We start from the raw sequence: 18,086 nt of genomic DNA on the forward strand, positions 1-18,086 counted from the left end.
TATAGAGCATTTTTGCTGAGGTTTGGCCTGCCTTGATTAGTCTCTTGATATCCTAATGTTTTAGATAAAATGGTAGTTTATCACCATTGAGTTTAAAGGGGAGAGAAGATCCGGAAGAGGGAGCAGCATGGAACTTGACTTAATGGAAGACAGTTTCAAAAATTACTGATATTTAGGATTTTAAATTCCACACAGTTGCAGTTAACACAGTTGTATTGGGCTTTTTTTCTAACTTATTTCATATGTTCAAATCTTCTAGAACCTTCTCAGCTATGTAAGTCAGAACAGCGTCCATCTTCGCTACCTGTTGGACCTGTATTAACTACCTTGGGACATCATCAGACTCCAACACCAAATAGTACAGGTACAAATTTATATAATTTCTTTAATTCTCATAACTCCCCATTAACATTTAAGGTTTGTGTTTGATTGCTGATGGGAAAAACGGTGAAATGTGTTACATATTTGTGTTGGAGGTACAATTTTACCATCATTCTATACATGAAGTGGTTAACTTTGTGATAGAACCAGAAGCTTGAGTAGTAATTGCCTTTCTTTTTTTTTTTTCTGGAAGATTTTATTTATTTGTTTTGACACAGAGTTGGGGGAGAGCAAGTTGTGCAACAAGCAAGGCACCAGCGGGCAGAGGGAGAAGGAGGCGCCCTGCTGAGCAAGGAGCCTGATATGGGGCTGATCCCAGGACTTTGGGATCACAACCCAAGCCGAAGGCTGTTGCTTAACTGACTGAGCCACCCTGGTGCCCCAGAATTCTATTCTATTCTATTCTATTCTATTCTATTTATTTATTTATTATTTATTTATGATGTTACATTAGTTTCAGGTGACACCTTAGTGATTTGACAAGTTTATACATTATGCTATGTTCCCCCAAGTGTGTAGCTACCATCTGTCCTGTTAATCGCTGTCATTGACTATATTCCCTATGCTGTGCCTGTTACTCCTATGACTTATTCATTCCGTAACTGGAATCCTGTATTCCCCTCTCCCCTTCATCCATTTTGCTCAACCCGCCACCCCTCTCCTGTCTGGCAACCGTCATTTTATTATCTGTATTACAGGCCTGATTCTGCTTTTTGTTTGTTTGTTTGTGGAGTTTTTTGTTTTGTTATGTTTTTAAATCATAAGTGGAGTCATGTGGTATTTGTCTTTCTCAGTTGGGCTTATTTCATTTAGCATATTATACCCTCTAGGTTCATCCATGGTGTCTCAAATGGCACAATCTCATCCTTTTTATGGCTGTGTAATATTCCTCTGTGTGGGGGCGCCTGGGTGGCTCAATGGGTTAAAGCCTCTGCCTTCAGCTCAGGTCATGATCCCAGGGTCCTGGGATCGAGCCCCACATCGGGCTCTCCGCTCAGCGGGGAGCCTGCTTCCTCCTCTCTCTCTCTGCCTGCCTCTCTGCCTACTTGTGATCTCTGTCTGCAAAATAAATAAATAAAATCTAAAAAAAAAAATATTCCTCTGTGTGTGTGTCTTTGTGTGTGTGTACACCACATTTCCTTTCATTATTCACCTGTTAATGGGTATGCTTCTATATCTTGGCTGTTGTTTAATCAAGCTGCAGTAAGCATAGAGGTGTGTGTATCTTTCTGAATTAGTGTTTCTTTTCTTTTCTTTTTTCTTTTTTGTAAGATTTTGTTTATTTGCCAGAGATAGAGAGAGAGAGTACACACAAGCAAGCAGAGAGGCAGGCAGAGGCAGCTAGAGAAGCAGGCTCCCTGCCGAGCAAGGAGCCCAATGCGGGACTCGATCCCAGGACCTTGGGATCATGACTTGAGCCGAAGGCAGCAGCCCAACCAACTGAGCCACCAAGGTGTCCCCTGAATTAGTGTTTCGAACACTTGTTATTTCCTGTCATTTTGACTTTAGCCATTCTGTCTGGTGTAAGGTGATATCATTGTGGTTTTGATTTGCATTTTGATGATTCATGACATTGAGCACCTCTTCATCTGTCTGTTGGAAAACGTTTATTCAGTCCTCTGGCCCCCTCCCCTTTCTTTCTCTGCCCATTTTTAAAACAGATTTTTTGGGGGGGCGGTATTGAGTTGTAGAAGTTCTTTGTATATTATGAATATTAAGCCTTCATTGGACATATCATTTGCAGATATCTTCTCTCATTCACTGAGGTGTCCTTTATTGTTTTGTTGATAGCTTCCTTGCTGTGGAAAAGCTTTTGATTTTTATGTAATCCCTATTGTTTATTTTTGCCTTTGTTTGCCTTGCCTCAGAGAGATGCATCTGGAAAAACATGCTATAGCCGATGTCAGAGAAATTCCTGCCTGTGCTCTTTTCTAGGATTTTTATGGTTTCAAGTCTCACATTGAGATCTTTAATCCATTTTTGAATGTATAGTGTTAGAAAGTTTTAGTTTCATCTTTTACCTGCAGCTGTCCAGCCTTCCTAGCACCATTTATTGGAGAGACTGTCTTTTCCCCATTGTATAATCTTGCTTCCTTTGTCACAGGTTAAGTGTTCTTGCCTTCTTTGTCATGGATTGACCGTATAATCATGGATTTACTTTGGGGGGTATCTGTTCTGTGCCACTGATATGTGTGTCTTTATGGCTATACCATACATACTGTTTTGATCATCACAGTTTTGTAGTATATTTCGAAATCTGGTGTTGTAATACTTCCACTTTATTCTTCTTTCTCAGGACTACTTTGGGTATTGGGGGTTTTCTGTGGTTCTGTACAAATTTTAGTACTATTTGTTCTAGTTCTGTGAAAATATATTTTGTATTCTTCTTGTTGTTTTAACCTGAATGACATCATGTGTTTCTGTGACTTACTCTTTTCATTTAACAGAGAACATTTAGAGAGCTTTCTGTGTTTATACTGTTAGGTCTGCAGTGTTCTTTATATGGCTGCCTGAGCACATACTACCTGTTTTTCTGTTGATGGACATTTATGTTGTTTCCAGGATTTTCCTGTTACAAACAGTACTTAGTGAATATCCTTGTACAAGCACTTTTGGCACATATATGTTTTTAAGGTTAAATGTATTATTCTTTCACATTTTTGTTATTTTATAAGCAAAAAAAGATACTTCATTTTAACATGTATTCTCTTTATTTAGACTATGGCCTTTATTTTTTCCTGTAATTTACAGGCATACTATCAGTGTTAGTATTAGATTAATTTCTTGTTTGATAACTGATTAGTTTTATGTTGAGATCAACTCAAAGGAAAACTTCATGCTTTTGTCCCTGTTATGCCTTGAGGAAGTAGGAGGTGAGCCCCTGTTTGTTGCTCCACAGATTTCTTTCCTAGACAGGACTTTCCTCCTGTCTTGTAATAATGAAAATTACCTTGTGACTTTAGCCCATTTTGAAATTTGAATTAGTAAAGATGCTGATACTGTTACTTTGTTCTTTAATATTTAATAGCTTGGGCCGCTGTCTTCTGAATTTGAAAGAAAGCAAAAATAGCTCTTACTTGAAGTTCTTGGGAAAATACAAGTAATTTGAATAATGAGCTTGAAATGTTTGGCTGACTTTTTCCCTGTATTTCATTACTTGTATCACCTTTTGTTCATTTTAAAAATAGTACCTGTGTTTTCTTTATTGTTTTGTTTTGTTTTTAATATAAAAGGATACTCTAGGAAACCTGAGTGACTCAGTCAGTTAAGCATCGGACTCTTGATTTCGGCTCAGGTCATGATCTCAGGGTCTTGAGACAGAGCCCTGTCTCAGGCACATTTGGTTGGTATGGGGCCTACTTAAGATTCTCACTCTCCCTGGGGCTCCTGGGTGGCTCAGTCTGGGATCGAGCCCCATGTCAGGATCCCTGCTCAGCAGAGAGCCTGCTTCTCACCTGCGGCTCTGCTTACTTGTGCTCTCTCTGTCAAATAAATAAATAATATAAATAAATAAATAAAGATTCTCACTCTCCCTGTATTTGGATACTCCCAAAGTATCCAAAGGATACTTTGATTTCTCTTCAGATTATATAAAATCTTCCACATTTTTACTAAAGAAAGGATTATGTCAGTTTGGAAACAGCCAGAATTGTCTGTTTAGAGCTACATAAAATCAGTTACAAACTTTGAAAAAGTGGGTATTTTTCCTGTGTACATTTAGGATAATTATAATAAGTAATTTAGGATATAATTATTTCAGAAGATAACTTTTAAAATACAGCATTTTTGCATAGGTATATTTAAAGGACTTTTGAAATGAAATCAACATGTGATTTATTTCTTGCTTTTTTCCAACCTGATTTCTTCTCCTTTCCTTAACTCTCTTTCTGATACAAAAAAGAAACAAGGTAACAACTGAGGGAAAAAAAATAATATTGTTTGTTCTCATAAGGAAAACTCAGTTTTTGTGTTTGTTGGGTTTTTTTGTTTTGTTTTGTTTTGTTTTAAGTTCCCAAACTCATTTTCTTCTTGGATGCATTTTTAATTGTGTGATCACCTGGAGTGTTTGCATGTTTCTTAATCATTTTTAATTCCTGGGTGGTTTGGGGGCTTTATTATTATTATTGCCTGTTTCAGTAAGAGAAAGTCTCTTTCCAGTTTTACTGCCAGTATTGCAGGGGGCGGGGAATTTAAAGTTATTTGCTAAGATGAACTATTTTTGCAATTTCCACAGTAAGATTACCTTTTTTGGTGCAAACTTTTTCTGTTAATGTTTTTAAAGTATCTTTGTGAACATGGCAACTAAGTGTGGCAGTGGATGTGCTTTTTCTCTGTTAACGCAAGAATGGGCTAACAATCCGTGGGTGACTATGGATTCATTTTTGTTGCTGCTATTTCTCAACTTCTATAACTGTGGCCTTGGTTTTTAGATTACTAGTATTGACTTAATTAAATTTAATCTCTGTCAAGCATCTATAGCAGATGGGCATAAATTGCCAAGAGCCTGTAGATGCTCTATAAACACTTGTTGAATTAATCTCAGTAGTCCTCCATGGTTTGATACTTTTATTGTTTGTTACTAGACAGTGAATCATGATCACAGAGATTAGATAGTAGTCTTTCTGTGGATCTCTGGTAATTTCCGTTTCCTTAGACTGCTTAGGTATAGAAAGATGTTTTTTCTAGTCCTTTCCTTTTAAACATTCTTCCCATAGTAGACCTCTGTTTTTCTTTGCCCCTGAGCCCCAGGCATCTGACTTTGACGTAGGTAGAAAAGAAGTAAGGAGTTTGGATGTTGAGTGCTAGGGCTGTTGTGTGGTGCTTTTGTGTTTTCATGTAACTGTCAAAAACATAATGACTAATGTGAATGTGATATCCTGGACAATATTTTAACTTTCATGTGGTCTTTGGTATTCTTTCCATTATGCATTCTCATTGTGTCCCTGCTGTGTTTTTAAAATATCTGATTCTGTAGTATAAAATAGGAGGCCTGGCTCTCCATTGGCATTGTATCTGTTGTGGGGCTTCAGACCCCAGAACTCACACTGAATTACAATTGAAAGAGCTCCCTTTCTAATTATGGATATTTATAAATGGGAAGATAGCAGTTTTTCATTTAAAAGTCTATGTCCCATTCTATTACGTGATTTGCCTTTTTCTTTGGCTAGGTTAAGTGTTGATTTTCTTTACAGAGAGTGTAAGGACTTCTACCAACTTAACTTTTCTTGATTTTAGAAAAGTCTGTTTTGACTCCATCTCCCTAATTTTTTTCCTCTATTACCAACATTGTCTCCTAATTTAAAATGTTTTTACTTCCTAGGCAGTGGGCACTCACCACCTAGTAGCAGTTTGACTTCTCCAAGCCATGTCAACTTGTCTCCAAATACTGTCCCCGAGTTCTCTTATTCTAGCAGTGAAGATGAATTCTATGATGCTGATGAATTCCATCAAAGTGGCTCATCCCCAAAGCGCTTAATAGAGTAAGTAATTGAGCTATGTATTTAAATGACTCTTGATTTTAAAAATTAATTATATTTTGAGACTGGTAGGATTGACAGACTCCCTTATAATAAAGCTGCTTTTCTGATTGGCTTATTGAGCAAAGCCAGTTCTGTGACTTTTGACTTAATTCAAGTGGAATAAATTAGCATCAGCTAAAGTAATATGCCAGTATTGTTAATTGAACTCCTGACATTATTTCCATAGCGCCGACATTAGGAGAGGGTCAGATGAGATTGAGAAAGCTAGAAAGAAACCATTGTTAGCAGTTGGCTAGTAGGAATTAGCTTTAATTTGGGGGGGGAAAGAAATTTTTTTTTTTTTTAAATGATAGTGGGGTTAAAAGGAAATAAGCATTTGGAAGAAAATTCTGATAAAACTTACTATTGATTTTTGATGTTTCCAAGCAAGTTTTCTTTAAACAGAATCAAGAATATCATCTTATATCAAACATTAGGTGTTATGCTAAACAGAGTACAATTGAATATCAAAACAGATTCATCTCTCCTCCAGAAGCATAAAACCATATTCAGGAAAGCTTATAGTATCTGAGTCTGGCCCCAGTTTCAAAGGGTTCTCCTGAAGTTTTTATGAAATAGGAAATAAATTTAAAAATACTTAGTTGTTGTACATGTAATAGGCATGTCTGCAGAGTCACTGGTAGGCTCATGGGCTTTTCTGTTTTCTCCTTATAAGCTTCCTTCTCTGTTCTCTCCTGGTACCCATCCCATGACAAATACACAATTGATGAACCTCCCATTTGAAGGGGCCCAGAGTTAAATTCTGTGTCCAGCTAACCACTGAATTCCTTTCCTCCCTCAATTTTATGCTCTCCTTGTATGCCCTAATCTGGATTCCCAAACTGGTAGGGACTGCAAATGTTTTATTTGACCAGCAGAGTGTTTGTTCACTTTTGGGGGGTGGTGTTTTGTTTTATTTTTTATTTTTTTAAAGATTTTATTTATTCATTTGTCTGAGAGAGGGAGAGAGTACAAGCAGGGGAGTAACAGGCAGAGGGAAAAGCAGGCTCCCTGCTGAGCGAGGAGCTGGTGTGGGACTCAATCCCAGGACCATGGATCATGGCCTGAGCCAGAGGCAGACACTCAACTGAGTGAGCTACAGAGCCTTAAATCCCTTCAAATTGAATATGTTGCTCCAGGTCTGTATTCCTTATAATCTAGCCTAGTTCACAGTATTTATGGTCTCTGCCTGATCTTGATAGGCATTGAGCCTGTGACACCTGCTGGTTATCAGCTGCTACTACTTGTTTTTTTACTCTGGCATCAAGTTTCTATCTACTGTTTTTCGGTCTCTGAAGGAAGAGAACGTGAAAGTGTTTTACATTGCTTACTTTCTAAAGACCCGCAGTACTGATAGTTTCTATGTGAACTAAGTCACTGAACGGTATGGTTGCACACAATTATAAACTAGATGGAAGTCCACATTGGAAAGAACCTGTGCTTTGGAGCCAGACGTGCCTTTGAAATGGCTCCACTGCTTAACAGCTGTGTGATCTCAAGCTGGTCACTGAACCTCTGAGCTGAGCATCCATGTATGAGGAGAATAATCATATCTATCTTATACAGTTGTTATGGAGGTTAAAGTGTTACGGAGATAAAGACACAGCGTTTGGCACATCCCTTAGTACTCAGTAAGACTTTGGATTCTGTTATAATTCAGTTCAGCCTTCACATTTTTTGGTTTAGTTTATGATATTATGATTACATACTATACAAATTAGTCCACTGCAGATAAGCCTTGTATGCGTATCATTTTTATCAATGTTGCTGTTATTTTTTAACTGCATTCTTTCAGTTCTTTTCCTGATTGAGGTAAATTATGAAATGGATAAATGAGAATTTATCACCTTTTTTATTTTGAGCTCTATTGAGCATTTCATTTGCCCCAAACATGGTTTCTAACCTGAGTACAAAAGAAAAGCACATTATAGATCTGACCTTCAGAATTGCATCTAAAATAAGATACATATTTTAAAGAATTTGGGGGTTTTGGTGAATGGATTTAAAAGATTGACTCTATTTTGATGATATACCAAAGAGCCACAAAACATGCACCTCTTTTATTTCATGATAATTTGATCTCTCTTACTATTGGCTTTCAAAACTGGTGAGGTAGATATTAGTTATAGTACCTTATGATGTATACTACTAAATTATCAAAGAAGCAATATTTAGTTACCTAAGGATTTTTGAAAAATAGATAAAAGAAGGTTAGTAACCAGGACAAACTATGTTTAAATTAGAGTACATATTGATCTAATATTTTAATATTAGAATGTTCTAGTATTTTAATGTTCTAATATATGTGGAACACAGATTTTTTTGGGTAGGGAAAACTGTTCTCTACGATACTACAGTGGAGGATTTGGCAAAATTCATAGAATGTCCACCACTGAGAATGAACCTTAATGTAAACTGTGGACTTTGAGTCAGAGAATGATGTGCCGCTGTAGGTTCATGAGTTGTTACTAGTGTACCACTTTGGTGCAGAATGGTGATGATATGGGAGAGATGTACATGTATGGGGGAAAAGGGACATGGGAATTCTGTACTTCCTACTTAGTTTTGCTGTGAAAAACTCTAAAAAAAACCAACCAGAATTTATTATTAAATAAAAAATCAAGAGAAGGTAAGTAATTAGGGCAAAGTGTGTTTAAATTAGAATATATAATAGGCTTTACATCCATAAATTTTTCACAAAAACTGGTTATATGTGTACTGTTTTATAAATAATAATCTGCAGTGTAAAAAATTCGGCTTTCTTTTTACTCTTAAGTAAACTGTATGCCTTTGATTATTAATATACAAGTAATCCTGGGTGAGTTACGATTACAGGTACAATAAGAGAGGAAGCTTTTTTTAAACCTATTAATTAGCTCATAATTTCAGTTATCATAAATTTACTTTTTAAAAAATACCATGCTTTTTTATTTTGTAATTTCAAATACAGTTTTTAAATGACTGGGAAGAACATTAAATACCATTGTGGGCTTTTATCAAAGGATCTCAAAAATATAGACACAACATCTTTTAAGACTTAAGTAATAGACTTACCAATTTTTCAGGTTCTAGAAATTGTTGCAGAGAAGTAATATGTAATTTTATGCAAAGTAATGTGAAAAGAAAATGAACTCTAGTTTTAAACTTAGTTGCAGAAGCAAAACTCTTACTAATTTTTTTTTTAAGATTTTATTTATTTATTTGACAGAGATCACAAGTAGGCAGAGAGTCAGGCAAGAGAGAGAGGAAGGGAAGCAGGCTTCCCACTGAGCAGAGAGCCGGATGTGGGGCTCAATTCCAGGACCCTGGGATCATGACCTGAGCTGAAGGCAGTGGCTTTAAACCACTGAGCCACCCAGAGCCTCTCTTACTAATTTTTGACCTTTCAGCATGGCTTGGCTGAACACACACTATGTAAAAAGCACAAGACAAGAAACAGTCATCACACTTTACAGTTTACAGTCTCAGAATGAAGGTGACAGGGAGTTGGAAAGTGTGTGTGTGTGTGTGTGTGTGTAACCAGCTCACTGTAAGTCTAGCTTGTTTCTGTCATCTGTCTGCCTATATTGGTTTCAGATAGCTTTATAGGTTAATGTCTTACTAGGACTGAATTGCTTTCTTAAAAGGCTTAAGAAGATAATTACTGCTTTTTTTTTTTTTTTTTTTTTTTTTTTTTTTTTAAGTTCCTCTGGATCTGCCTCCGTCTTGACACATAGCAGTTCAGGAAATAGTCTAAAGCGCCCAGATACCACAGAGTCACTTAATTCTTCCATGTCCAATGGAACAAGTGATGCTGGTAAGTGACCTTGGAGAATTTAACTTTTTTTTTTTTTTTTAAGATTTTATTTATTTACTTGACACAGAGAAATGTGGGGGGAGTGGGAGAAGGAGAAGCAGTCTTCCTGCTGAGCAGGGAGCCCGATGAGGGGCTCAATCCCAGGCAGACACGTAACTGACCGAGCCACTGGGGTGCCCCAAATTTAACTCTTCCTCTTAAAAACATTTTTTTGAAAAAAAGATTTGTAGCACTGGTAGCATCCACATGTTGGCCCAGTTTAATACCAGTCTAAGCAGATCTGTTTTATTTTAGACCTTTTCGACTCACATGATGATAGAGATGATGAAGGGGAGGCAGGGTCGGTGGAAGAGCACAAAAGCGTTATCATGCATCTCTTGTCACAGGTTAGGCTTGGAATGGATCTTACTAAGGTAAGAATTAAATTTGGCATTTGCTCTAAGTCTTAACATGTTTGTGTGGATTCTCAGTGATTGTTCAGTGAATGTGGCTTGTAAATGTAGCATAATGACATAGCCTCTGTTACAGTTGTGGTTTAATATAATGTAGATGAATAAGCAGAATTTTTATAAATGGATAAAATATGTAAACTAGAATTCATAGAAATATAGTATATGTGGATAATATGAATTAGATTTGGGTTTTCTTGGGGGCAAACAAGGAATAATGTTACGTTTGATTAGTAGTTATGGATAAAACCTTAAGCAGTACAGTGTGCCCAGAATCAAAACGAACAGAGTTCTGAAATCTTGGGCTTAGAGGACCTGTGTTCGCATCCTGTGTTTGCAAGCCATGTAACCTTGAGCAGTCCCTTCCTCTGTGATCACAGGGTTGTTAAGGATTAGAACAGGTCATAAATGAGAAATGGTATGACACACAATGAGCCACACAATGAATTTGAATTTGAATTTAAACTTAGTTCTCTAAAAAGAATTGCCCTGTTAAGTTAGGAGACTAGAATATATGGGTGCCTATTATATATCTCACCACTGTGCTGGAAACCTTATCCTTGTACTTAATTCTCACAGCTCTGCAGAGGTGTTACTGTTAAGATTTTATGGATGAGAAAACTAAAACTCATAGAGGCTGAGTAACTTGGCTGAGTCCTAATAACTGGCAAAACTGAGATTCTAATATGGTCTGTGATCTCAAAATCCAATCTTTTTACTGCCGTGTCTCATCTTAAAGACATGAGCTGCAGTAATTTTCATCTTGGTTAGATTATTATTCTGTCTGGCTTTAGAAAGTTAATAAAATTTAGGAGTCTCACTTTTGTTACTACCAAATCAAATACAGTGCTAGATAGTCTTTGATACCAGTCAGCTTTATTTTGGCTTTGGATTTAGAGGGCTATTGAGGAAAAAAAAAAAAACTAATCCATAATACTTTCTAATAAGTGTCTATAATCAAACCCTTTACCTCAAATCTAAGTGAGAACAGAAACATAAGACTAGCATTTATTTGTGGAATCCAGCAAATTGGGCAGGAATGTTCTGGGTTTGTCCCAGAACTTTTAGAGTGATCATTAGATTGCATTTACTAGAGCAGAATTATTACTTCAGATTTGTAAGTTAGAGCTTAATTTTAGATGTTGACATCTAAATATTTCTGTTCTGTATCTTCCACCATGGTCGGCTTTGGTCTTTAGTAATAGAAGACTCATCAGAAGATAATTTGAACAATACCAGGTTTATTAGCTCATACAATGAGAAGGCTAGAAGTAAAGTAGTTGTGGGACTGATTAATTCAATCAGTTGTGTGTTAGAAAGAAACTCTGTTCTTCCATATTGACTTTCACATTCAGGCTTGTCTCCTTGTCATTTCAAAATGGGTGTCACACTTCTAGTCATGCCATCCTTGGGCAAATAATGTCAAGAGGCAGAAAAATAATTTCTTTTCATGGATTTTTTGTTGTTGTTAGGGAAGGATGGTCTTCTCCTGAAGTGGCCCCTCAGACTTCCTTTTTTTTTCTTTTTGACAGAGTTCATAAGTAGGCAGAGCAGCAAGTGGGGGTGAGGGGGAGGGAAGCAGGCTCCCCGCTAAGCAGAGAGCCCAACGCGGGGCTTGATTCCAGAACCCTGAGACCATGACCTGAGCGAAGGCAGAGGCTCTGCCCACTGAGCCACACAGGCACCCAGACTTCCCTTTTTTTTTTTTTTTTTTTTTTTTTTAAGATTTTATTTATTTATTTGACAGAGAGCACAAGCAAACACTTAACCAACTAAGCTACACAGGCCTCCAGGCCGCTCAGACTTTCAATTGAATCTCGTTGGCCAGAGCTATGTGTGTGCTCACACCTGAGCCAGTCACTAGCAAGGGAGGTTAAATGATATAGATTAATCACATTCACCCCATGAAATCTGTGACCCACACGGCTACCTAGAGCCTGAACCTAAACTGAATCAGAATTCTGTTAACTAAGGATGAAGCAGGGATGTGCATAGGCAACCAAAAGTGCCTGCAATACTCAGTTTTGTAAATCGTGCCTCTCATAATTTTCTCTGCGAGATATAATCTATATTTGGTCCATAGCCACTATAAGCTTCTTATATTATGAAAGATATAATAATTTTTTTTTACCAAAAATGTTAAAAACTAGCTATTTTAGAAATCTTTACTGGCACAAAAGGCTGTGATTGCCAACAGATTCTGAAATCTTGATGCCTTTATGCATTCCAAAGTATTACAACAATACAATAATTTTTTTATGTTCACTGTATAAGTACATCATTAGGTTTTGATGTAGTGTTCAATGATTCATTAGTTGATATAACACCCAGTGCTCATCACAACACGTGTCCTCCTTAATACCTATCACTTGGTTGCCCCATCCCCTCCACCCCTCTTCTGTAATCCTCAGTTTGTTTCCCAGAGTCCAGAGCCTCTCATGGTTTGTCTCTCTCATTTTTTCCCAGTGAATTTTTCCTCCCTTCCCCTAAGGTCCTCTGTTCTTTTATGTTCCACATTTAAGTTGAAGCCATATGACAGTTGTCTTTCTCTGCTTGACAATGCCATAAATTTTTATCTCATTCTCCTATTTATAAAATGTATCTTCTTACCTCAGATACTTTTTATTTTCCCAAGCACTTTGTAGTGTTTGGAAGTACTATAAAGTCTTGTCCCATTTACCTCACTTGGTCTTCAAAGTAGTTTTTTTTTTTTCTTTCTTCAAAGTAGTTCTAAGATATAAGCAGGACATGGGATTATCCTCCTTTTACACAAACTTAGGGATGTCGAGTTCGTTTCCAGGGCCTCCTTACATGAAGTGGCAGCAAAGTAAGTACTTGAACCCAGGTCAAAGACAATCTAGCCCTGTTCCATTTACTTGATGTGATGGCTGGTATCAGTGTAGTAGTAAAAACATTGAAGGTGATCTGGTGAACGGAGTTCTCAGGAAAATTTTTTAAGTAGGGAGGAAAAAAATCTTTTTATTACATATCAAATTTTGGTTTTTGGTCATTTCTTCTTTTTGAAATGCCTGCTCAGTTCTTTTGTCCATTTTTCTGCTGGTAATAGTAATCTTTATCTTTTCTTTTAAGAGCTCTTTATATTTACAATTATTTACTTCTGGGGTGCATCACTGGCTGAGTCATTTCAGCGTCCAACTCTTGATTTTGGCCAGCTCAGTATCTCAGGTCATGAGATATCAAAGGATATCTGTGCCGTGGGTGGAACCTGCTTAGACTCTCTCTTTCCCTCTCAAAAAAAAGAAAGAAAGAAAGAAAGTATCCGTTTTGTTATTCAGCATTCTTTCTTGGCATTTTTAATTTCTCTGTTGAAGAGTTCTAAGTTCATTGCACCAAGTCAGCAGGTAAGCTTACCTACCAGTCTAACCATATTAGATTATGAACATACATAGGAAGGAAACATACATAGGAAACAGTTTACTTAAAATGTAAACTCTAGAGTCTTATTATAAACATTCTAAATGTTAGAGCCACAGTGTCCTTTTCTAAGCTATGTTCCTTCGATCAGTCTCTTAGGTAGTCTTTATATACCCAGCCACACCGGTCCACTGGTCATTCCCTGTATAAGTACATCATTAGTTTTTGATTTAGTATTTCCTTTCTCCTCCTTTTTTTCTCCCCCTCCCATGTCCATGTCTTGTTTTTCTGTTTTCTCCTCTATTATAGCCATACTAAGGCTTTTCTCCAGTGCCACCTCAGTGAATTATTTCCCAGCTCTGCCTTCATTCTGGTCCCCCAGCAGAACATGATCTTTCCCTATCCTGAACTTTCAGGACACTGAACATCTCTTGTATATTTGTCACAATCCATCTAAAGATTTTTTTTTTTTTTTAAAGATTTATTTCTTCAGAGAGGGTACGTGCATGCACTGAGCGGGGGGAAGGATAGAAAGGGAGGGAAGGGGGAAGAATCTCATACAGACTCTGTGCTGAGCATGGAACCTGATGCAGGGCTTGATCCCACGACTCTGAGATCATGACCTGAGCCAAAACTAAGGGTTCGGTACTTAACCGACCGAGCCACCCAAGTGCCCCAGTATTCCACCTAAAATTTGCTGATGGTATTCTCTCATCCTTACCTTTGCCTTGTCCACAACATTTAACACAGGATCTTGAATATAGTAGATGCACAGTAATTACTAAATTTAAGGAAATTTTTGTTGTCTGTGGTGCTCCGTAATGAATAATTGATAATTTGATAGACATTTCAAAAACTGTTCTTTAATTTCCTAATGAAATACTTCTCCTTTTAATTGGTTGTTCCTAATCTTTCTCATTCATTCTTTCCATATTCCAGTTTACTGGTTTTTTTCTCCTCTGCCACATTCCTAGGCCCTCAACATTTTTCTTCCTGGGGTCAGCCCCATGGTAGGAAGAGAGTTCAGCTGGATTCCCATCTTTATTCTCTTATTGATTCCTTTAGTGCTCATTTAAAAATCTCTTGCTGTATAATAGTAGTTATGAATGCATGTGTAAGTGTAGTCCTCACATTCTAGGAGATCGTTTATTTGAGAAGACAGTTGCATAGGTAGGTAAATTGCCTAATACAACTAATGATCATAGAGAAGCAGCATTAGAAAGTGCAGAGATTCAGGGCGCCTGGGTGGCTCAGTGGGTTAAGCCACTGCCTTTGGCTCAGGTCATGATCTTGGGGTCCTGGGATCGAGTCCCGCATCGGGCTCTTTGCTCTTTGTGATGTCTCTCTGTCAAATAAATAAATTTAAAAAATAAGATTAAAAAAAAAATAAAAAATAAGATAAAAAAAAAAAGAAAGTGCAGAGATTCAGTACAGAATTCACATCAGTCCAGAGCAGTGAAAAAATTTCTCATTTTCTTTGATCTTCATTTTTCTTGACTGTAAAATAGGGATAATAGTTTCTTCTGAACAGGATTGTTGTAAAGGAACATAATGTGTGTAGGCATCAGAGGGTAGCTACTGAGTGTCATTTGTCATTGTTATTCTGATTCAGGAGCTTTAGGGAGATTGCACGAAGAAAGTGACATCTGAATGTTCAAAATCTGTTCTTCGTTTCCCATCTGTTGGGCAGGTTAATGGGCATTTCTGAATCAGAATAGTTTGGGAAGTGGGTATCAGAAGCATGCCTGGGCAGTACATGGTGGGTATACCATGATTGGAATGAGATTTTTGGGTTTGGGGGTTTTTGTTTTTGTGTTTTTTAAAACAATTCAGCAATCTGTTTATCTGTAGTGGAATTTGATCCACAAGGGTCAAATGTTTATGTTTTTCAGGTAGTTCTTCCAACATTCATTCTTGAAAGAAGATCTCTTTTAGAAATGTATGCAGACTTTTTTGCACATCCGGATCTGTTTGTGAGGTATTTGAACACTCTAGTTTCCAATTTTTAGGATGTTACTTGGTAACTTTCTCTTTGTACAGAATAGATGAATTCTTTTTTTCCTTTTACCTTTCAGACATTTCTAGGAAAAGGCATTAAATACTTTGCTTATATCAGATGCCTGTCTGTTTGCTTAGATTATATGGTAGTGATGTTAAGCAGTCAAGTTAGACACTAAAAAAATCTTGAGAGCCCATTAATAGGTAGCCAGTACTTATAAAGCCAAGGCTGGAACATATTTGATCCAGGGATTGGTAATCACTGTTTATACTTCATCACAACAAAATTCAGTTATCTGAATTTAGCAAACCTTTCTGAAGCACCTGGCATTTGCCAGGAAAAAAAAAAAGTCAGTGTCTGCCCTTGAGGAGCTGGTAGTCTAGTGTCCAGATTACAGACTGACTCATAACTTCTAAATATTAGCTTGTAATAGTAGATATGTATGCAAAAGGAAAGTAAAGTTGGCACTGATTTACAAGGAGGTGAGTTCACATTGCTTTTCAGTGGTAGCAGGACATTTTTCCTTAAAGCAGGGTGTTACAATCCATCTTTTCTTATTACATTCCTTGGCCTTAGACTATGGTTTACTGGAACCAGATAGAAATCACTTTGAGGTTTCACAATGGGTGGACACATTGGCTAACACTGGTATACAGTTGACCCTCAAACAGTGTGGGGCTTTGGGGTGCTTACCTCCCATGTAGGCAAAAATATGTACCTTTGACTCCCCCAAAACTTTACTAATAGTAGCCTACTGGGAGCCTTGCTGATAACACAAACAGTATTAACATATTTTTGTATGTTACATGTGTTATATGTTGTATTCTTACAATGAAGTAAACTAGAGGAAAAATATTAAAATCATAAGGAAAAATATATTTACAGTACTTTATTTATCAAAAAATAACCACATGTAAGAGGAATCACAGTTAAAACCTGTGTCATTCAGGTTAATTAACTATACATTTATCAGATTCATCAAGCCAAACACTTAAGACTAGTGTGTTTAATCATGTATATTATGTCTCAGTTTTAAAAACTCTCGGTCCTGGGTCCTCTCTCCCTGGTTTATAGTGGACCATGTGAAGGAGTGCAGCATCAGCTTGTGTCCTGTCAGAAAGCAAGACATTAAATTTTGTCTTTCTGCCTTCCAGCATTAGTGACCAGAAGGATGCCAGAGATCGAATGGTTCAGGTTGTGAAATGGTACCTCTCCGCCTTTCATGCAGGAAGGAAAGGATCGGTTGCCAAAAAGCCATACAACCCCATTTTAGGCGAAATCTTTCAGTGTCACTGGACATTGCCAAATGATACTGAAGAGAACACAGTGAGTTCTGAACTGATGTTTTTAGTGATATTGAATTGCATACTGATTTCAAGATTTCATTTTATTTGGGGGCAGATAATAATGGTAAAGATAGTGATCAAAAGATGCACAGCACCCCCAGAAGAACAGAATTGTTGGGTCAACATCCTCTAGATAATAGTGAGCAGGAAAGGAGTGGCATGAAGTGAGATTCAGAGATCATGTCATGCAAGACCTTGTGGGCTGTAATGGTAATTTTGTGGCTTACCAGGATTGCATTTTTGTTTTAAAAAAATCACTGTAATGATTTTGTGCAAAATAAATCAGAAAGGGGCAAAAATAGAAGCAAGACTATAGCTGAGGAAGTTTTGGCATTATTCCAGAAGATTCATTGTTGATTCACGCTATATTGTGGAGGTAGTACTACACAGATAGCCGGGGGAGGTAAAAGAAAGGTGACAGATGAACCCTTCATGTGGGCTTCAGCAGTTCATTGATGCCATTTACAAAAAAGGAAAAAAAGTTAGATTTGGAGAAGGAAAAATCAAGAACTAATTGGAAATATCAAGTGTGAATTACACATACATTTAAGTGGAGTTGTCAAGTAGGGAGTCAGAATTTTTAAGAGTCTGGAGTTAGGGAGAAGTCTAGGATAAAAATGGGGCTTTTAGAGATTTCAGTATATTTAGATGGCATTTAAAGTACTGGAACCAGGTACACTTAGCTAGTAAGACAGCATGCCTGGAGAAGAGTAGATAATGCAGACCTGAGTTCTCAGGGCCCCAACATCTAGAGATTGGTTTGAGGAGGATGTTGAAAAGGGAAGACTCAAGCAAATGTAGAGAGGCCCTAGCACATAGTGCCTGGCACATAATAGCCTCTGAGCAAACCATGAACTCTCCATATCTCTCCCTTTCTGTGTGATTCATTACATGTGGTCCTTACTGAAGACAAGGCAGTATAATGTGTCTGTTCTTACTCATTTGGCAGACTGATAAGTGACTGTCATCTGTGCCATGCCTGGCCCTGGGTTAGGCACTTAATGCTTGCCTTCAAGGAACTGTTGGTCAGGGAGGTCTAGTGAAGGGAGACAGACACAAAACTGTAATTCTAGTAGTGAAATTAAGTGCCATAATAAAAGTTACGTGTAAGGTGGCTTGGACTTGTGGAAGAGGGAATAGTTAACCACCATGGGAGGCGGAGAGACTCTAATTGTTAGATTATCCACAGTGTCACTTCTGTTTCCACGCCAAAAGAAAATG

At 37.4% G+C, this 18,086-nt stretch overlaps 1 protein-coding gene across 7 annotated transcripts in view; it reads left to right on the top strand.

Annotated features, from left to right (window-relative positions):
• The window catches only part of OSBPL9 (oxysterol binding protein like 9), a 165,181-nt gene that overhangs the window by 138,922 nt on the left and 8,173 nt on the right, over positions 1–18,086 (top strand). For all 7 annotated transcript variants that reach the window (XM_059136137.1, XM_059136140.1, XM_059136136.1 and 4 more), the window contains 6 exons: positions 260–364; positions 5,702–5,861; positions 9,584–9,696; positions 9,991–10,109; positions 15,413–15,498; positions 16,674–16,845. In XM_059136137.1, the coding sequence (XP_058992120.1) occupies positions 260–364; positions 5,702–5,861; positions 9,584–9,696; positions 9,991–10,109; positions 15,413–15,498; positions 16,674–16,845 (755 nt within the window). The remainder of the gene's footprint in view (positions 1–259; positions 365–5,701; positions 5,862–9,583; positions 9,697–9,990; positions 10,110–15,412; positions 15,499–16,673; positions 16,846–18,086) is intronic.

This window comes from Mustela lutreola, chromosome 10, assembly GCF_030435805.1.
Source record: "Mustela lutreola isolate mMusLut2 chromosome 10, mMusLut2.pri, whole genome shotgun sequence".
Lineage (NCBI taxonomy): Eukaryota > Metazoa > Chordata > Mammalia > Carnivora > Mustelidae > Mustela > Mustela lutreola.